At 51.8% G+C, this 20,359-nt stretch overlaps 6 protein-coding genes across 6 annotated transcripts; 4 read left to right on the top strand and 2 right to left on the bottom strand.

Moving 5' to 3' along the window:
• Nucleotides 1-144: 144 nt before the first annotated feature.
• On the top strand, nucleotides 145-2,066 carry BO97DRAFT_433776 (MFS general substrate transporter; the record flags this gene model as incomplete). The annotated part of the gene is made up of 11 exons (XM_025697621.1): nucleotides 145-234; nucleotides 268-281; nucleotides 320-349; nucleotides 457-638; nucleotides 702-743; nucleotides 811-1,248; nucleotides 1,280-1,304; nucleotides 1,343-1,605; nucleotides 1,665-1,714; nucleotides 1,750-1,806; nucleotides 1,875-2,066. The coding sequence occupies 11 exons, from the start codon at nucleotides 145-147 to the stop codon at nucleotides 2,064-2,066; spliced, it is 1,383 nt and encodes a 460-aa protein (XP_025552673.1).
• A 977-nt stretch (nucleotides 2,067-3,043) lies between these two features.
• On the top strand, nucleotides 3,044-4,874 carry BO97DRAFT_433777 (putative choline transport protein; the record flags this gene model as incomplete). The annotated part of the gene is made up of 5 exons (XM_025697622.1): nucleotides 3,044-3,644; nucleotides 3,705-4,044; nucleotides 4,114-4,388; nucleotides 4,461-4,694; nucleotides 4,774-4,874. The coding sequence occupies 5 exons, from the start codon at nucleotides 3,044-3,046 to the stop codon at nucleotides 4,872-4,874; spliced, it is 1,551 nt and encodes a 516-aa protein (XP_025552674.1).
• Nucleotides 4,875-6,633: 1,759 nt separating this feature from the next.
• Nucleotides 6,634-7,137, bottom strand: BO97DRAFT_423723 (uncharacterized protein; the record flags this gene model as incomplete). Its single annotated transcript, XM_025696910.1, has 3 exons — nucleotides 6,634-6,702; nucleotides 6,756-6,846; nucleotides 7,091-7,137. 3 exons carry the CDS (start codon nucleotides 7,135-7,137, stop codon nucleotides 6,634-6,636), a joined length of 207 nt encoding a protein of 68 aa, XP_025552675.1.
• Nucleotides 7,138-8,914: 1,777 nt separating this feature from the next.
• On the bottom strand, nucleotides 8,915-11,056 carry BO97DRAFT_423724 (uncharacterized protein; the record flags this gene model as incomplete). The annotated part of the gene is made up of 2 exons (XM_025696911.1): nucleotides 8,915-10,588; nucleotides 10,736-11,056. The coding sequence occupies 2 exons, from the start codon at nucleotides 11,054-11,056 to the stop codon at nucleotides 8,915-8,917; spliced, it is 1,995 nt and encodes a 664-aa protein (XP_025552676.1).
• A 5,952-nt stretch (nucleotides 11,057-17,008) lies between these two features.
• Nucleotides 17,009-17,930, top strand: BO97DRAFT_41611 (uncharacterized protein). Its single transcript, XM_025696423.1, has 3 exons — nucleotides 17,009-17,080; nucleotides 17,250-17,351; nucleotides 17,454-17,930. The coding sequence occupies exons 2-3, from the start codon at nucleotides 17,311-17,313 to the stop codon at nucleotides 17,746-17,748; spliced, it is 336 nt and encodes a 111-aa protein (XP_025552677.1). The 5' UTR covers nucleotides 17,009-17,080; nucleotides 17,250-17,310; the 3' UTR covers nucleotides 17,749-17,930.
• A 1,055-nt stretch (nucleotides 17,931-18,985) lies between these two features.
• BO97DRAFT_413491 (uncharacterized protein) lies at nucleotides 18,986-20,089 on the top strand (the record flags this gene model as incomplete). The annotated part of the gene is made up of 2 exons (XM_025696292.1): nucleotides 18,986-19,210; nucleotides 19,325-20,089. The coding sequence occupies 2 exons, from the start codon at nucleotides 18,986-18,988 to the stop codon at nucleotides 20,087-20,089; spliced, it is 990 nt and encodes a 329-aa protein (XP_025552678.1).
• Nucleotides 20,090-20,359: the final 270 nt, after the last annotated feature.

The following is a 20,359-nucleotide window of genomic DNA, read 5'->3' on the forward strand; positions in this document are numbered from 1 at the left end:
ATTCCGTGCTCTTGCCGCGATAAGATGTCTCCACTGTGGGGTCTCATCCATTGTCGATTAAACACCCAGCCACATCCCATCATGAAGATTCAATCTCTGCCGGAGAAAGACTGTTTTCTAAGTCAAACACTTATGAGCGGTAATATGACTACTCACAATACAACCATGGCCGATTTTGAGCCAGTGCTGCCGACCTCACAAGAAGCGCAGCCGCTGCTGCACTCCGAGGAAGAGGTGCCTTGGAAACCACCACCAGGCTTCATCTAGATCCAGCTAGGTATGTAGCTAGATCGAGCCCAAAAAGAACGCTATCTAATAGCGATATAACGATCATGTCGAATGTCTTCCTGTCTGGTTTGATGGTACCATCACTGCGTCGACTTATGCGGTGATCAGCTCCGAGTTTAATGCCGCTAACACCGCTTAATGGCTTACCACTTCCTACCTCATCACCAGCACCGCGTTCCAACCATTATACGGTCGCTTTTCCGATATTTTCGGTCAACGGACCTCTTTCTTCACGATCACAGTTACATTCATGGCTGGCTGTCTGGGTTGTGGAGTTGCGAAGAATGTGGTCTTCCTGGATTTGATGAGAGCACTTACCGGTATCGGGGGAGGCGACTTGATGGCAATGGGTGGGTGGAATTATTTGATTGCATCCATGTTTCCAGGAGCTAATTGTGGCTGACATGAGCTAGCCACTGTCATCAGTTCGGATCTCATCCCTTTTCGTCGCCGACGTATGTATCAAGCGGTTCAGAATGTCATGCATGCATGGCTTCGGGTCAATCTGCGGTGCATCTCTAGGAGGATCCATTGTTGACTCAATTGGTTGGCGCTGGTGCTTGTTAATGCAAGCACCACTTGCCCTCCTGGCGTTGCTCACCAGGCACCTTGTTCTCAATCTGCCTGTCCAGAGCAGGTATCTTGAAGATGGACAAGGGCTCCGAGCGATCTGGCGTCTCGTTGACATCTCCGTGGCGTTTGCCCTCACACTGGGTCTTTCGACCCAGCTCGTGGGTCTGAGTCTAGGCGGCAATGAACTTCCTTGGTTCAACGTGTGGGTAGTAATGTCGTTACTGGCAAGTGTGGCCTTCTTCGCCATGTTCGTTCTCATTGAAGGGAGGACAAGAGCAGTTCCCTTGATTCCACTACGGATGTTAAAAGGTGTACTTCCTGTTACCACGCAGGTTGCTAATGTCTGCGTCGGGATGGCGGCCTACACTTTGAGCACCTTGATATCAGGTAGTGCACTTGCACAAGCGACTGACACAAGGGCAGTTCCTTTTCACGCTCTCTTTGTTCTTCCAAGTTGTATAAATGGAGTCACCTGCGAAAGCCGGCGCACGGCTCGCATTCCCTTTTTCGCGGCCCCAATTGGCGGAATTATCTCCGGCTTTGTAATATCTCGCTGGGGTAAGCTGGCTTACCTTGTCCGAGCTGGTTCGCTGCTCATGTGTATCGCTAATGCGTTGGTGATACTCCTACAATTCCAAGACGCGGAATGGAATCATTTTACCTACTTGATTCCGGCAAGTCTTAGACAGGGTATTATGTATCCTGGGATCTTGTTTACTTTTCTCGCCGCCTTTGATCATACAGGTAAGTTCCATGCCTTTTTTGGATTACAGTAGGGTGGATATGGCCTAACTTGCGGTAAGGCCACGCCGTGTCTGCTTCCACTGTATATTTGGTCCGTTCAATGGGAACCGTTTGGGGGTTGCCATTACCTCCGCCATCATTCAGAACACACTGCGCTCGGGCCTCGAGGAGGCCTTGAGTAGAATACCAGACAAATGGAAAGTAACTCCCCTATCTTCGAGCCTACTAACGTACCCGAGCAATGGCTGATCAAGAGTTTACCCCAATAGATTATCGAGGAAATCCGTCACTCGGTATCCGCAATCCACAACCACCCGCCGGACATCCAACTGGCTGCGCGATTGGTCTACTTTCAGGGTATCCATCTGTCCTTCTTGGCGTCAGCCTGCTTTGGTCTTGTGGCAAATATTGCTGCACTATTCACGAAAGGGAAGGGTCTTCATCGCTCGCACGGCGCCTAGGACAGGCCGCCCAAGGCCTGCAGGCTCTGCAGTACCATTTACAATAGACTTAGGAGCGGCGATCGCTCAGACATGGGCTCCAACAGGTATGTCTGGTTATGGTTATTGCACTTTTGTTGAATAGAGCGGCTGGGCTTCGCAGGGTGCGGAAATGAATACGAGTTGAGGGGCATGCAGGCATTTCATCCTGTCCGCAAGTGACAGGCGCATGTCTGCCGCTCAGGTGCACTTATAGAGTCAATTTCAATGAAGACCATTAGCTGAGCAGTGAGGCTGCTTTTGTCTGCTCTTATTTTTCTTATGCCCTGATTATCCTCAATACGTGGGATTCATCAGGGGCAGGTCGATTCCGTTCCCGCAATGCGGAGAAAGACACTCTGAATCTCTGATTGCCGAGGGAAACCTCTTGTTAGCCTTCTTGATTCGGAATTGCCATTGCAGTCGCCAATCAGTCACTGGCATATAATATTATGCCTGCCTGTGAGTTGCGGGGATTGACGGCGAGCTAAGGACCCCATTGACGCCTCTGGGCTGCATCTAGATATCTGAGGCATGTTACACGGGGTCACTGGCATCACTAGCTACATCTCCCCGCGTTGTCGACGACGATCCTTCTGGAGCATTCGTGGCTAATTCCGCCCTGGTTCCGCTATAATGGGCACCTTTAAGCTTATTTTGGTGAAAAGCCGGGGCCCGTTTCGATAACTGAGCTCGGAATTCGATAAGCGTTCCGGGCTATCTTGGTATCAGTCATGGCCTATCTAGTAGCCCGGTCATGATGAATCAACGAAACCCACTCCCCACCCCAGGGATCTTATCAAGCTAGCCTCGCTTATCATACTGTGGCGTCGATTCAAGGTAAGTATGTAGGTAAGTCCGGTGTAAGGGTTGGACGAGGTCATATAATGGATGCTCCTCCCTTGGCGCCCTCCAGTTCCGCACCAGTGCCTCTGGAGTCTTAACGAACCTGAGCAACCATGGAGTCAGACAACCCAAAGCATATCTCTTCCAAGTCCGGCCATGAGGGCTCCTATGACCCCGAGGTCGATATGGCCAAGGGCCAGCTCGCCATCACGGGCGTGCCTGACGTGCATATGAAGCGGAACTTCAGCATTCTCAGTATTATCGCCATGGGATACAACAACACCAACAGTTGGGTGGCAATTGCCGCAAGCTTTGCCATTGCCATTCAGTCTGGTGGCTCGGTTTCGCTCCTGTACGGCATCCTGGTTGTGTTCTTCGCTATGCTCTGCACCGGCATCACCTTGGCAGAGCTGGCGAGCGTCTACCCTACTGCAGGTGGGCAATATCATTTCACATCGATTCTCGCCTCAAAGCGATGGAGTAAAGTGCTTTCGTACTCCAGTGGCATTGCCGCCCTGTTTGCATGGATAACGCTCGGGGCCTCCATCGCGTTGTCGACGACCAATGTGCTCATGGCCATAGTCATTCGATGGCAGCCTGCGTATGAAACCAAAAGCTGGCACTATTTCCTAGTGTATCAATTGCTCAATGCGATCATGGTCGCGTACAACATATTCCTCACTAACAAAACCCTTTGGATCTACAATCTGGGCTGTAAGTCATGCTGTCCTTTGCAAAATCAGCACGCATGCTAACCAATCATCGTCGTACAAGTTCTTCTATCTATCTCAACCTTCCTTGTCATCACTATTACCTGCCCATCTCGCTCAGCTGCACACGTCAGCTCATCTCATACCTGGGGGGCATTTGTAAACGGCTCCGGCGGCTGGCCCGACGGAATCTCGTTCTTGACTGGCCTCTCCACGCCGCAATTCATGTATTCAGGCCTCGACGCCACGCTCCACCTTGCCGAAGAATGCCTCGATCCAGAGCGCATCGTACCCAAAGCAGTCATAGTGACCGTGATTGTCGGGCTTCTGACAGCCTTCCCCTTTGCCATCGCAATTCTCTACAGCTACAAAAATATCCAAGCCTCTCTCGACAGTCCCACAGGGTAAGTCCGCCCTCGCACCCAACTCCACCTACGCAAAAACATCCCCATGCTAACAGCAGAATACCGCAGATTCCCGATTTTCTTCGTCTGGGAAAAAGCCACCCACTCGCCCGTAGCCGCCACAATCTTCATGGCCGCTCTATTCGTCGTCTCACTGGTAGCCCTGAACGCCGTGCACCAAACAGCATCCCGCCTCACCTGGTCGTTCGCGCGCGACGAAGCCCTCTTCTTCTCGCGCCACCTAGCCACAATCCACTCCTCCCTCGGCGTACCCGTCTACTCACTCCTCCTCGACGGCCTGGCCGTCCTCCTCGTAGGCATCGTCTACGTCTGTTCCACAACCGGTACAAGCCCCAACCCTCAAACCCCAAGATACAACCCCCCAGACTAACAAAAATAACAAAAAATAATATTAGCATTCAACGCCTTCATAAGCACAACAGTAGTTGTTGCACAAATCTCCTACGCCATCCCCGCCACGCTCCTCCTCCTGCGACGCCGAAGCCCCCACTACCTCCCTCCGGACCGAATCTTCAAAGTGCCAAAGGTGGTGGGCTACGTGTCCAATGTCGTGTGCGTCCTGTGGGCCATCGTCATCACGATCTTCTTTACCTTCCCGACGGAGTTCCCCGTCACGGGGGGGAATATGAGTAGGTGCCCACCTGATCATGAGCTTCATCCACGGATCCCGAAAGGAAGGAACCAAGAGCTAACGATAGCTGTGATCAGATTACGCTTCCGTGGTGCTGGTCATTATGCTGCTCCTGGGTGTGGGGAACTGGTATGTCTATGCTAGACGACATTTTCATGGTCCGAGGTTGGAGGCGTGAATACCATCCTATAGCCGATGCCCTGCCGGCTCTACTCAGAATTAGGCATGAAGGTGGGTAGATAGTTATGGAGTAGGTAGACATAATGAACCCTAATGATTTATATCCTGACTTCAGCCAGCGTAATCACTCCAAAACTGACAAACAGCACCTCTGTTTTACGTGTGCAGATGCGAGCGTAAGGCTAACTCCATTAACACCCTAAACAGCCACAGTATCTAGTAAAGACAGGGGAAATTATTGTCAGCTCTCCTTCTTTTTAGACAGATCCGACCCCGACCCGGCCATAATCCCATAGTCTACCTACGCTAGCCACAGGGGCATAAGATGATCCTACGGACCCGAGGCGAATTACTTCTTACAGGTAAGCACCAAGCGCATGCATGCCTAGTAAATACATCCATACGTAACAGTGTTCATATCCATAGCCATAGCCATAGCCATATCCACAGCCACATCCATAAACACCATCCTCCCTACGGAAGTGAAGCAGGATAAGATCGTTACTACATCCCTGCACAGGAAACAAAACAAAACGGATCCGACAGGCACAGAGCAGGCAACAAGAAGAAAATACCGGAAACCCCAAAAAGGGAGTCTCATGGTTTGAGATCTGAAACATACACTCAGAAGAAACCCCAAACCAGGATTCATCATTAAAGTACAATATCTACTTGCCACGATTCAGCACAACGTCTCGATTACAGGGCGCAATCGAAAAGTTTTCTAAACAAAAAATGCTGGCTGGGCAGAGTTGGAGAGAGACTCCGACTGGACTCTAGATGCAGTGTACTTAGTAGTTTGGAAATGGCACAACTCACACGTAACGTCTATCTGGCTTGCGCCTCTACAAAGGTCTGGACCCGGGATGATGAGGGAGATGAGCCATATCGGCAATGGTAGCCTACCCGTCTATTCGGTGGATCTTCCTCTCTCTTAGGCAGACGAATTCTTATTCTTTCTGCCTCGCCATCGCTTTAATAATCCGTGAATTAGGGTAAGTCGGGGACCTTGACAAGCAAAAATGTGTGCATTCGCTCAGGTAGTTCTATTCTTCACTAGCCAGTTCCAGCACACCAACAACCCTAGAATTCTCACTCGACGGGGATGGAAGTAAGCAAAAAAGGAGCACCGCTGTAGCGGCAAACCGCAGGGGAATGGACTCAATGCCAGCGCTCTGAAGATGAAGAGAGAGAGAGAAAAAAAAAGTGAATCATGAATTAAATGCCGCGAGGCCATGTTGGAGACGGTTGTAAGCCAGTCTCTCACATGGTCCAACCTCACAGCCTAGAGCCCTAGTCCCAAATATAAGAAATCACACAAATCACCGTAGCAAAAGACCGCATCCTCAAAGCAAGCAGCGCAACATATGAGATTAGAACATAGGAAATGGGAGATTATAGGGGCGGGACCCGTGGCGTGACCGCAACAGCGGCAGTTGCGACCACGGCGCCCCTCTTCCCCGGCGCCCCTGCGGCTGAACAACTCGAGCAGTCAAGTAGTGTGTGAGCGGGAGTGGCGGGAGTCGTAAAGCAGCAACGCCATTATCGGGAGGAAGGTCGTTTCGTTCAACAAGGGGGGGAATCATGGATCGATCATGGCGTCTAGCACATTTCACAGCATTCGATGCAGTCAAAGCAGCACTCGCAGGTCTCTTCGCACAGGCACAGACAGCACAGAGTGGCCAAGCTGAGCAGAGTGAGAGAAATGTTAGCGACGGAGGATCGGCTGGACTGCAGAGAGAAATGCGACAGATCGCTTACCAGGTTCCTAGGCAGCCACGGTCCTTCTGCTGAGGAGGGGGTTGCTGCTGGTACTGCATGGGTTGCTGGACTTATGGTCAGTAATGATCGCTGGAGTGGGATTCCGATCGCAACGTACGGGAGCATAGCCTTGGGGAGGAGGGCCGGGAGGGTATCCTCCCTGAGGGGGGTAACCCTGCTGGTAGCCTTGCGGAGGGTACTGGCCGTAACTGCACGGAAACGACGGGTTTAGCCTTTTGCGCAAGATGAGGAAGTCCGGGTTGATCCCCAAAAGACCGCGGTCGGATGGGCGCGGATCAGAGGAGTATCATGGCCAGTGACATGATACTCGACAGATGTGCCGGCCTAGATCCGCCACTGTTGTCCGAAGGAGAGGAAAACCCAAGGCGCAACAGCGGTGACCAAGGGCAAAGGAACCCGGGGCGCAATGGAAGGGAAAGGGAGACGACTTACGCCTGCTGAGGCGGAGGAGGGCCGTTGTAGTATCCTTGTTGAGACATGATGGCAGGGACGGATCTAGAGAACCAAGAGAAGCGAAGCAACGATGGTCAGCGGAGAGAAAGCTTGGAAGAGAGAAAAGAAGACGGGGAGTCGGGAAGAGCGTCAGTGTGAGTGGAAGCAGGCCGGGTTTGAGGGGGGAACCAAGTGGCTGAGAGAACCAATAATATTGGGGGGTGGCACATACCTAAGATTACGCCAAGATCAGGGTAGTCGGAAGTAAGACAAGAGTCGGTAAAATGGAATCAACGAGAAAAGAGGATGGGGACTCGAAAAGTAGATCAGAGCCAAGAAGAGAATGATTGGAGTGTAAGATTAAAGGAGGATGAGGAAGAGGAGAGAGAGAGAGAGAGAGAGTGTGTGTGTGTGGAAGAAGAAGGGGAAAAGGAAGAGAATGGAAGGAAATAAGCCTGCCTGTGATGAATTGATGGATGGCTGAGCTGATGCGAACCAGGCTGAGGCCGACTTTAGCCAGGGACAGTATGGTATGGTATGGTACCACTCCCTCCCAGACCACACTAGCCACCCTCTTCGATGGTGGTGGTATTGTCGTATTCGTACGGTTCCTCGACCACGAGCCAAATTGGATCGTGAGCGGCAACCCTTTTCTGTTTCGCGCCCCCACACATTATTGATTAACAATTATTGATTGCCAGGTGCTTGTTATCTGCCTTCATCACTCCAGAGTCCCAGACTGGCCAGACACTGACAGAGGTTCTGCCTTTGTTTCACCTGCAGCGCTTAACAGTCGTTCTACTAGACTAGGTAACTAAGTTAACTAAACTACCAGTGCTACAGTGTCTCTCATAATCAGGCCACTTGGACTGAACTGGACGGGACTGGATTGGCTGGCGGTGGACCACTCAGCCACACCGCAGCCCCAGCCCTACAGGAACCAACCAGGCACCAGCCACGGGAGTTCATCGTCAGTCCGACTGGGTCCCAGACCCTCTTCGTCTCCAATGACAGTGCCCAGACACGGACGGGCTTGTTGCCTTCCAATTGCCCCAGATCGTTCCAGATGCTGTTGAAGGTTGCTGAGCAAAATTGTAAAATGGGTTAGTGCCAGTCACCGCCCCCCCCCCCCCCCCCCCGGACTCATCGTTTCTTTTTCTCTTTCTCCGACCGTGACGCCGATTACACACAACTCCCTCCCTCCTGACTCCAGCCGCTGGGCGTCACCGCCATCATCTGGCACCGGACTCTCTTCGTCTAGAGATTCGGTATATAGTAAGTTCGAGCTACCAAGTATGTATCAACTGGGTGGGTCGGTCGTCGCCATCCCCCCCTTGCCCCTCACCGCTCAAAAGACCAGGGAAAGCAAAGGGGGTTGACCGCCCGACCACTCTTTCACGGCATCGCATTCACCAAATCAATATATTCAGGATTCTGAGTCTGGCTGACTGTCTGCTCATCACACATTATGTCGTAGCGCGCCCCCAGGGCGGCCCAGAGGGCGACGGGGTCGACCCTTGGCGTCTCAAAAGAAGAAAAAAGAGGATGGGGGGAGAAAAGATCCAAAGAGAAAAGAAGAAGAGATGATAGGAGAAGAGAAAAAATTGGGGAAAGGAGAAAGCAAGAATCATAGACAAGACGGTCCCACAAAAAAAATGTCCAGAGGTCCGAAGAATTAGTATCACATCAAGCTGGAGGCCAAGAATCAAACAGAGAAGAGAAGATGAGAAAAAAAAAATAAAAAATAAAAAATGAAAAAAGGCCCAAAAATGCAAGATTATTACTGAAGAGCTGGGCAAACCCAGGCACCGAAATGCGGTACCATCACACAAACGAGTCAATCTCAGGGGGAAGCGTCGGAGATTCAAAATAACAAGGGGTGGCATCGAGTGATACCTCCATGCCCATCACGGGAAACGTGACCATGGGGTCATACCCATCGATGAGGGCGGTCTCCAATCCCTGAGAAGGGATCTCATCAGCGGCCGAGGCCAGCGGCAACCCAGAGAATGGAGCATCCTCCGTGCCGACCACCAGCGGTGCGGCCGCCAGATCATCGCCTAATGAATCCTGGTTATTGTAATTCTGCGCGTTACCCAGAACGAACTCGGTCTTCTGCACCATCCAGTGCTTCAAGACATCCATAGGAGGATGGTTACCACCACCCTTACCTCCGCGCTTCTCGCTGTCTTTGCCACGACCTCCCCGACCGCGTTGGCAGGGGTTGAAGTGGGTGCGACGGAGGTGAGCAGCGGCATTATAATTAGCACCATATCGTTTGCCATTCCGGCAGGCCTTGCAATTGGCCAGGAAAGTCTTGTCAGGAGAGATGTCCACACAAACCCAAACCTTACGAACCACGGCGTGCACCCGCTCGATATGCCGACGCAGCTCGTGCTCCCCATGGAAGCCGTCCGGCTGGTCGTTACACATGTTGCAGTAGGTCTTCGGACGCGGGGGCCGTTGGATCGAAGCCTTGGGGATAGCAGCCACCTCCTTGGCCGTCCCATCCGAAGATGAGATCCTGATCATCTTATGCTGCTCACCCACCTTAGGCGGGGAGCTACTGTGCGGCTCCGCTTTGGGAGCAATAGGGCGAGCGCCCTGCACAATCTGTTCTTGAGCCCTGCGTGCTGCTCTCGAGGGTTGGGAAGTAGATGAGGGACTGTCATTCTCAGTAGACAATGAAAGCTTCATCTCCGTCGCCGGAGACGCGGAAAGGGCAGGGGCGGGTGGGTAGAATGGAGTAGAGGAGGGGGCGGAGCAGGAGAAAGAAACAGGGGCAGCGGCGTCAGGGTAGGAGAACGCGAGATCTTGAGAGGGATGCTGGTGCATGGGATTGAATGTGGTGGGGAAGGGAACATTCATCGGTGAGCTGGAGGGCATGAACTCGGTGGAAGGCACGGAGAAGGAGAAGGTAGAATCAAGATTCGGTCCGGAGGAATCGAACCTCATCATGCCAAACCCGCCGCATAGCGAGTCGGTGGTGGTGCTCCTGCTCATCCCCACCGCGGCCGGCTGGTCAGCCATGGTGGGGTTGGCCAGGGTGGTAAAGTCGGCCATCAGCTCAGGCTGGGCCTGAACCAACTGCGACCTTTGTTGGTCAAATCCGGAGAGCGTGGGATCCGCCGAAAGCGCCATAGAAAGAGCTGAGACATTCCCTTGGCCTTGGAAGTCATCCAAGTACTGCTTCGCGTACTCCGAGGGGGTATATTCGTTGACATGGTCAAGACGACGCTGCACGCGCTGAGGTCCATAAGAGTGTCGATGTCCCTTCACATTGGTGGCGGCCAGCGACGGGCGGTGGGAGGCCGGCGTTTGCTGACTCTGTGAGCGGACCATGGCCGTTTGTCGCGAGGACCCAGGACCGGAGAAAATAGCCGTGTTATCCTTCCGAGGATTCGTTCTGGACAGGCGCCGGGTTGTCTCAGGGGCTGCCGGAGAGGAAGCATGAGACAACTCGCGTGTCAGATCGACGGTCACTGGAGGTTCCGGAGTCTGCCATTTGTCAATCCAGGGACAGTTGGCGCGCGAGATGGAAGGAGAGAGACAGTGAAGTCATGGAGTAGCGCAGGAAGAACAGAATGGGTAGGGACGAAGACATGAATGGGAGGCGGGAGCAGAAGACCAAGGTGATTCACGTACGGTGACTCGTCGTTTCGGTGGGGGGAGACCAGAGCCAGGGAGAGTCCGGGGAGTATCCTGTCGCGTCCTTTTCCCAGACTTCTCGCAAGCAGCGCCGTCATCTTCGGGAACACCAGAGCCGGGAACCGGGCGATAGCTTGAGGAGGCATCGTACACGGATGTCGACGAAGAGGCCGTGGTGGTCATGAACTGACTTAATCGCTGACTCCAAAGTTGATTCCTCTCTGATTCCGGAAGGTGGGAGTGTCGAACCAAAAAAGCGTCCCGATACCCAGAGATAGCCCGTGTAAACAATTCGTCGTCGGCCATGGTGCCAGCCATAGTGGGTGGGGAGATCCTCTCTCTGCGTGTCGCCTCTATCACGTGGAGCAAAGGAAAGCGGGCTGCTATCAGTATTAAGTGACTGGAGGGAGTAGGAGGGGTTCTCTGCGGACGAGATGTTAGCAAATTGTCGTGACGATAGTCGAGTTGGAGGATGTGGTGTAACACAGCGGGCGAGACTGACTTGATCTCTAGAAACCTGCGAGGAAGTGGTATCGCTAGTGGATTGGAGAAGTGCTGATGGGACAAATGCGCGGATGCGGCCCCAGAGAGTGTAGGATGATTTGAGAGAGTAAGAATGGAAGACACCCGTGGAAGATATGGAGTAAATTGCAGGAGAGAAGCAATAATAGGAGTGGGAGGAGTGAAGAGATTTGAAATAGGAGGGGGACGGAGGGAAACGGCGGGAGAGGGAGTATATGAGGAACAAAATGGAGTGAGAAGAAATGTATGTATGGAGATCTCAGAGATTGACGATAACGATAAAGAATGAGGGACCCAGGGAAAGAGGGGAGGTTATCAATTTAACAGATCATCAACCATCCCCACACAGCTTGGGCTTGGTCGAATGATCGGGAGAGTCTAAGGTGAAACTAAGGTGAGGATTGGATCGGGAGAAGAAACGATGGGGAAAAGGATGTGGAAGAGAAAGTTGAGGAGGAGAAAGACGAGAGAGAGAGAGAGAGCGCGCGCAAAGATCCGTCAGAAGGGGAAGCATTAATTGCAGGTTGTTAGTTTGGGAGTTCCTCCTCCAGCACTGGCACCCATACGGAGTAGAGAATTGAAACTGGGCGGGGATAAAAAGATGGAGGGCCGGATTGGAGGGCGCAACGAGGGTTCCAGACCCTCTTGGGAGCAAAGAGGGAGGTGGGCAGAAATCCCTTATCCTTTTTTTTATTTTATTTTTTTTTTTTTCAAAGTAAAGATTTGTTTATTTTTCTAGATATTATCCTCATTACTATTCTGGAATCTTGTCGGAGTAAGTATAGTAAGTACTGTACTATCTCATTTGCGATGATCTTCTCAGGAGCTTAGTTATTCTTCTGGATCATCTTCTCCATACTTTACCCACCCATGGTGGGAAAAGCGAACAGGAAGAGAGAGAGAGCGACCAGCCATCAGTAAATTGGAAAGATACAAGGTATTGCAAAAGAAGAAAACAGAGACAGAGGAGGGGGGGGGGGGCAAAGGAAAGATAGAAAATGTACTCGATGGTGACAAAAGACGAGAGCGACCGAAAGATAGGCCGAGAAAAGGCATACTACGTCGCTACAGTATGGATTCTATCTCCTGTTTACATCCCCTACGAGTAGACTACACCATGATGCTATGAGATGGTGATCAGAGCACTAGTGCCAATTAGGCAATCCATCCTTTAGTCCACAGTCTAACTAACGATGCCCATATTCTGGCCATGGATGTCCTCCCTCTCTGCTCTATCCAGAAGAGACTAGATCGAGAAAGGGGGATGGTGACACGCTGACTGTTCAACCGAGCCCGAATGGGCCTGGTTACAAGAAATGGGTCAGGATACATCCCATCAATGATGGATGGATGGACGAACACGGTGTGTGCCCGAAAGTGAGGCGGCGAACCGGATGACAGCAGCCTCCACCCGGACCAGCAGGATGATGGATGCGCTGGAGCAACCAACCTCTGGATCAGTCATCCGTATGGTTATGATGAGATTATGTGCACGGGATTAGCTAGGTACTCGTACTAGAGTAGTTACGGAGTACGTAGGAATAAATGGAGTACCTCCGGGCGCAGTACCAGATACACCCACTGGCCGGTCTCCATTGCGGGTGGGACACCCCTACGTTGGCCGCTCTTTTCGCCCACGGAGGCGCCTACGGCGGTACAACTCCCTAAAGTAACAGGAACTTGGCCACCTTAGGCATCGAGCGTACCCAGGTACGTACGTAACTACTGACTATACTCAGCTCAATCCAGGCTCAGGACAGGAGTCAGGATGCCAGGATAGACCAGCTGCGCTGCGCCAGTCCGGAAAGTCTGCTCAATTTTCCCCCCTCGACTGTACGGCTGCCACGTCGATTCGGGCTACACCCGTTCGGGCGATTTCCTTACGCCTTTCTCATTGGATTGTCGGATTTGCTCCTGAAGTTGTCTTCTTGATCCATGATTAGTTACTAGGGATTCAAGTGTCGTATCTACCTCGCTTGCTCTGGGAAATGAACCCCCATTAGTTGGTCTTGCGGATCGCCCGGTGTTATCTTGCTCGCTTGCTGCCATGTCCTTTGATGAGCATCATCTACTGATGCGGAGCACATACCTCTTCCCCAAAGCGAGTTATGCCTTATCCTTCAGCAAAGCTCGGCGCTCTAGATTTAGCCCGCCTGTCAGATGAGTCAAGGTGGCAAGCTGGATCGATCATCATCGCCATTATCAACAATTCCATTATCGCATGCTCTGTCTCCTTCAAGTCGCGAAAGTACCTTTGTTGAATAAGAACCAGGGGCAAGCAGCAATCCAGGTACTTTCCCGGAACGAACCCGCGGTACCACGCGGGATTCACCCAAGGTTGTGTCGGTGTTATCTGCACATGGCCGACCCCGAGAATGGACACGATCAGTCAGCGCTGACTGCCAATTCTACGGCATGCCAGCCAGACGGACGTTGCGGTCAATGGCCATCAGCCAGTGACGAAAGACTTTCTGTAAACTGTCTTGTCTTCCTGAATTTCCCGGATCATCCCTGGGGGCGCCGTAACCGGCCGATCTTAAGACTATCGATGACGGGATCGATTATTTTGGGGAGGCGTGGGGCGAGGGACGACTTGTGCCGCCAATCCCCAGTCCAGACGGCAAGCAATCACATGACTACACGTGATCTTCTCCTGTCTAATCTCTCCGCTATTGTACGAACTATCGATTATTGTCGTAGGCGGTGGACACCACCAGACTAACTCACATTTAGTAACTGACCAGCTGGCTGGTGCTCCTTCTCCTTCACTCCTTTATGTGTTGGCGTTTCAGCTTCGCAGCAGTAGTCAGTATCAAAAGTTTCCCCCTACTCCGGTTCCTACCACGTAGGGCGGAAACAGCTCGAGACAACGGCTCGAGACAAGCCAAACTGAGTTTGAGGAGTTTGCTCTTTCTTACTCCGTAGATCCTCAAACATCCTCCCCGCCCAAGTCTCTCACCGAACGTCCTCCCCCTCCCCCTATTATCTATTCTCGTCTACGGAGTACGTTTAGCGGTCAACCCGCGATTCTTCCATCATCCAACCCGTTGTTTCAGCGTCCACCGCCAACAAAACCCCGAACCCACACCACGAAAGTCACCGCTGGTCGTGTGCGCTGTAGTCTAACGATCCCTGGAAATGGCAAATCAAAGTGATTCAAGGAGGGGTTGAGATCAATGACTTTCCTGCTCCGTGGCTAATCCAAACTACTTTGAATTCGAATCAATCAGGCCCATAGTTTGACTTGTAACGGGCAAAAACGGCATTCATTCATGATCCATCCATCCCACTTCACCACCCCCCACGCTCCACTTCCACCGGCTATAGATTATTGTCCCTGAGTTCTTATTTCCTTTATTGGTTTTTAACTGTTTCGCAAGCCAATCAGCGTGTGAGCGCATGGTTCTTTCGAAGAACCTTCCATTCTGACACCTAAGAATTTTTCCGCACAATTGGCACCGGTTTGCGAAGGGCCGTTTGCCCCGCGGATGAGATAAACCACGACGAGACAGCGAGGGTGGAAGCCTCGTATACAACACCCTAATCACTCCCATGAATCGGCGTGAAAGTGGGACGAAGTGGAATAGTACATGTGTTCGAACCTCATCTAAATTCTCAACCACAAACCTCTCGATCGTGACAGACGGGTGACAAAGAAAGGAGTAATTGATTAACTAACTAACTACCTAGTCAAACTAATCGTTGAAGACCATTCTACTAACTAAGGAGCAACAACGGAGCATACTACCATGGTTCTTCTTCCCCCGGGCACAGTCTTCTGCCCGATAAACCTAGATAGATTGGAAGACGAGACTACGACTGTGTTGGTTCTTCTATCCCTGCTGGTGGGCGATAAGTTCCAATTCTGAACTCCCACGACTGGGACGGTAAACATGCTCTCGAAGTGATTACCGTAAACACTTAAGAACACCAATCATCATTTAGAAGTCTTTCCAAAAAGAAAGAGGTGGATTCAATTAAAGTCCTATAGTGTTAGACTACGTTGACAGACCCAGTACAAAGGACAATAGTGAATGGCCCCGACAAAAATAGTACGACTGTAGACGATGACGCTATCTCTCAAACGCGAGTGGAGACACCAGTCGTTCTGTCTGCTAACAAGAAAAGCACTCTCATTCGACCAGACCCTTAAAACGATCGGCGCCGCCAGCTGGAGACGGAGACCCCCAGACGTTTTTTTTTTCTTTTTCTTTCTTGGCCCTTTCCATTTCGGCCTTTGATCGGCGATTTTTCCCTGAAGGGGGTAAAGTGAAGACACTGGTAGTGGATGATAGGCTGGAATTGATTCTGCACTTGGATCAACTAATCCCTTTTCTTGCTGTACTATCAGTGATTCTATGCAGGATGGCGCACATCGAGCGGCAGTAAAAACCAACTATTCTATATTCTGGGTAAGATAGATTGGCTATGGAAGCACGTAAGAAGGTATTGGAGTATTTCCGGGTTGCCTTTGAATGGAAACTCATTCATTATCTGGCGCGGCTGCTCAACCTAGAGTGTGTAGTTGAGGACAAAGAAATGAATCACAGGAGCAGCAATTACAAGCTAGATCCCGGAAGAGATTGGGTTAAATTTAGACAGGGGAGAATTTGCGCCGGAGGAAAGCGGGATTGTTTTGATCGAGAGAGAAAGAGATGGGGGATTTTGGCGGGGGTCGTCTGATCGGGAAGATCATCATCATCATCATCATCATCAATCAATCAATCAATCAACCAAGAATGGATGAATGGAGTCCTGTCCTCCGTCCAATGTTCGACTGGCATCATCAGTATCGTACCTAAATTTATCATCTGTTTGAGACCTCCCCATGACAGCATCGTTTTCCTGTGTCCTGGTGAAGAGACCGACGAGATCCTCCCCCCTCCCGCGTGCCCAAAGCAAAAGGCGATGCCTTACTGTGATCCCTGTATAGCCGGGACCAGAAGCTCAGATCTCAAAAGCACGGTTTGTAAGACGAACCGCAGTGGGCACTACGGGGAACAACTGGAAGTACTGGACATATCGTACCTCAGCTGCCAACTGGTTAAGGCCGCCGATGCCTGAACTGCCAAAGCGACGATTCAACCATCCAGGAATGGATAACTGTGTCGACGAGCATCGATGGCCTTGAATGATCAACTGACTGCCCTAGCTGCCTCGCTCGCTCCCTCCGTGTTGATTACCAAGCTGGTGGGCCAAAGCAACCAACTCTGTGGTGTGATGGCTTCCCAATAAATCTCCTTATACCCGACCACCAGAGACGAGCCTGTCTGCCCGGGCGTGTTTCCTGTCAAACATTCATTCTAGAGATTGCGCCTGGTCACAGCCACCTGTTCCCAGTTTTCGGCCCGCTGGCTCGATCTGAATGGGTGCTATGACCGCTTGCAGTCACCGCGCCCAGAGGCTCCTCCCTCCCTCTCCCTCCCTCTCTCTGCTGGATCGATTGTGTCGGTTTGCACAAAACTGGACGCGGTGATGACGCGGCTGACCAGACTGAGCGAGCTGGTGATAGCCTCTGGCTCATGATTGCTTGCTAAGCCTTGTGCCTCGATAATCAAGCCGTGCGAGCTGCGGAATTTTGTTGCATCCGCCTCGGTGTGGCTATGTTTACGTCTGAGCATAGGTGAAACGACTCTTCAACGATCGTAAGCCCTGCTAGGTTATTTGTCGGTGCGATGGCCACATAGGCAGCATCTTTGCACGGGACGCTTGATCTGAGACTGGCGAACAGTACAGCAGCTACGATCACCACTATGCCGCGGGCTTCGCTTGGCTTACGATGAGTGGGCTTAGGACCAAGTCTCCCATACTTTATGCTCAGTTTTCAATGGACAGATAGTCTTAGCAGATGGTGGTATGATATGGTCGATTTGCATCACGGGGGCGATAACATCTAGTCGGCTCAGCCTGAGCTCTTTTCATCATGTGCGCGCTCGACGAGCTCCTCGGTCCATGAGTCTGCAATCACCGCCCCTCCTACACTCCACTATCAATGAGTTCGACGATGAATTCTGTCCAACGGCTACATCGAATAAGCATATTGACATGCTATGGTGGATGATCTTTCTAAAGAGCTTTCAACTGATTTCAGGTGACCTTAACCAGCAACACTGTTCTCAGCCGCAGATGCCCATCAAATTTCTTAGGAATCTGACGAGACCCTAGTACAGATGATCAATGCCACCCTGTGAAGGGTCATCATAACACATTTTCGTTTCGTTGCGATTCGATTCGATCCTGAGCCTGCCATGTTCGAACTGTTATATGTCTGCACCGAGTCGGTTCCGAGGGAGGGGCCCGGCAGAATCGTGGATTTTATCCTTTTACTGATTACAGGTCATTTCATTCTCCAGCGTCGATTCGCATCTGGACCACTCAGTGGATCGCGACCTTGCGGAACGAGTCAATGTACACAAAGAGTGTTGCCTCCGCCAATTGATGTGGGACATAGCAATTCATGGAGCGCTCCTTCCCTCACATTCGGGTAGCACAGGTAATTCAATCCCTGACGGCTTTGTGTGGAACATTATCCCTCGAGGATCTGATTCCTTTCATCTACAGGGGTTAACCCAATGTCAGCAGTCTACCGCAAAGTCGGGTAGGACAAGCCAGGGATGCATCCGCTATTCATCGTTTGGTTTCGAGTTACAAGATGAATTTGTATGCTGGGAGCGATTGACCATCAGTGTGGGCGAGTGCAGAGACTGAAGAGCACCTCGGGATTCTGGTCTGCAGCACTATTGCACATGAGGGGCACATGCTGGAAGTTGCCGACGACCGACAACTGGATATGAAGTCATGCGCAACCAAGGCGCGGATAATCAGTAACCAGACAGTCAGTGATGGGGCTGGATGACATCAAGGGCGAAGTCTCTGGCGCATCCGATGGGCAGCGATCGATCGACTCAGTATATATGTACGAACACTTCGCCTGGCGGATTCGCAATGAGGCCAGGAAAATATACTATGTATGTGGATAGAGAAATGCCCAGTACCGCCACTACGCGACACGAAGGGCCAAACAAAGCTACAGGAGACAGGTTCAGTACAGTAGACGAGTAACAATTGCTTTGGATGGTCTCCGATCACCGTCCGGGTATCAGTCGGACTGACGTCAGCTTGCCACTTGCACGGTGACAGATCCCCCACAATCGGTCGGAGAGAGAGGGGAATGCGATATATAGTCGACAGGACATCCCTTACTCTTACCCTCTTTCCTAATCCATTCTCCCTGATGCTTCTTCATTTAAAAATAGATGAAATTTTATGATCGATCGGTTGGTCATACAACAATAGTCTAATCTATCTATCAGTCCTCCAATCTATTTGGGAAAGAAGAAAATAGAAACGAGGAAAGGGGTCTCCTTTGAAAGGGTGAATGGCCAAAATCACCACGTGACCTGGTTTTAAGGGGCCAAGTTCGAGCCACGTCATAGCATTTTGGGTTTTCACATACGGTTTGTACGGCGGTGAAGTTGTTTGTTGGAGTAAGTAAAGGGGGAAAGCAGAGGAAAGGGAAAGCGGAAACATCCAAGAGTCCCAGAAGTGGAAACCGGGCAAGCAACCGTCTGGAAACGATCGTCATTCTTTCTCCTGCAACTTACCCCTTCACCATCCTACCCACTACCATCACCACCACCACCACCTACTCACTCAGGTCGATTCTATCACACGCATATCATCATCAAAAAGAACCTTCTCGATCCCACTCTGGTCTATCCCACCATGTTCGAAGACTCAGACAACAATCTATACCTCTTTACCTCCCTTACTGCGGGGTCATCTCACATCGTCACCGCGACGGCGACTCTGGAGAGGATCCTCAAGGCAAACAAGCTGCCTTTCCTGGCTATCGATGTCGCAACCAACGATGTCGCTCGCAAGCTCTGGGGTCGTCGCGCCAAGGGCAAGAAGCTGCCGGGTCTAGTGAAATTTGGCAGCGTCGTTGGGGTAGGTACCCCGCATCACTTTTGGCCACCGCGGGGGTAGGGAATTGCCCACCCTCCCCCCTTCTCTTGTCACACGCATCCGCAGACGCTGAAGACTAACCGTCTCACACTATAGGACTTGGAAGAGGTCGAAGACTGGAACGAATATGGCGAGCTCAGAATGCAGATCGACAACGTCCAACCCCTGGACAGCGTCTTCTTCTCTAGCACGGTCGCCCAATCCGAACCTACCACCCCCGCCGTCTCTACCCCTACCACTGAATCTCCCGCCGTGAAACAGAGCACAATCAAGATTCAAAGCCCTCCCGCGAAGGAAACCCCGAAGGATGAATCCGCCACCACCGCCATGCGCCTGGCCAGTGAGGAGGCCGCGGCCAAGGCCAAGGGCCAAGCTACGAACGGCGACGCGAAGAACTCCACGACCACCACGACCACGACCAACAACACAGTGCCGGCAGCTGCAGAGCAGAAGCCGATCGAGCCCACTGCGGCGAGCGTGGACGCTCCCGCCGCGAAGGAAGATACTGCACCTGGGGCCGTAGATATCCCTGCCACCCAGGAATCGAGACCCAAGCGGCCGCCGTTGTTGGTGCCCGAGATCGCCGCCGAGTCGTCGGCCAACATCCGCGCTGACGCTGCTGTCGTTGAGCACCACCGTGGTTCCATCGTCTCGGCCACCTCGCCTGAGGAGCAGGCCAAGGTTGCCCATGATCTGCGCAAGTCGATTTCTGGAGGTCACCAGGAACTTCTGAACTCGCTGCGCGAGGATGTTGCGGCTGGAGCCAAGCAGGAGGAAACGATTGAGGAGGAACCAGAAAGTGGCGAGCAGCAAGAAACCGCTGCACCTGCGATGGCGACTGCCAGCAAAGACAGCCACTAGAAAGATGGTAACTTGCGCGGTCCAGTCAGAGACTCAAAGGACCTATGCATGATCGCTTGATCCCTTCTACATTCTATGTACAGATACCAGAACTTTATTCCTTTTCTTTGATTCTTGTTTTCTTTTTCTTCTTTCCTTTTCTCATTCGAAGACTGTATGCTTGAATCTGTATCTTCACTATTGCCACAGAATTGCAAATGGCTGTCAGCACATATTTGTAGTTCCACCATCGCATCATCTCGCCGTCTTGCAGCGAAACCCACCCCAGGC

The sequence above is a fragment of the Aspergillus homomorphus genome (genome assembly GCF_003184865.1).
Source record: "Aspergillus homomorphus CBS 101889 unplaced genomic scaffold BO97scaffold_13, whole genome shotgun sequence".
Classification (NCBI taxonomy): Eukaryota; Fungi; Ascomycota; class Eurotiomycetes; order Eurotiales; family Aspergillaceae; genus Aspergillus; species Aspergillus homomorphus.

What these genes read in the sequence shown, in the direction of transcription:
- BO97DRAFT_41611 (XM_025696423.1), top strand. Translation starts at nt 17,311, where the DNA reads ATGGTGGATGATCTTTCTAAAGAGCTTTCAACTGATTTCAG. An exon ending in GAGCTTTCAACTGATTTCAG is followed by an intron (nt 17,352 to 17,453) that starts GTGACCTTAACC and finishes CACCCTGTGAAG; the next exon opens with GGTCATCATAACACATTTTC.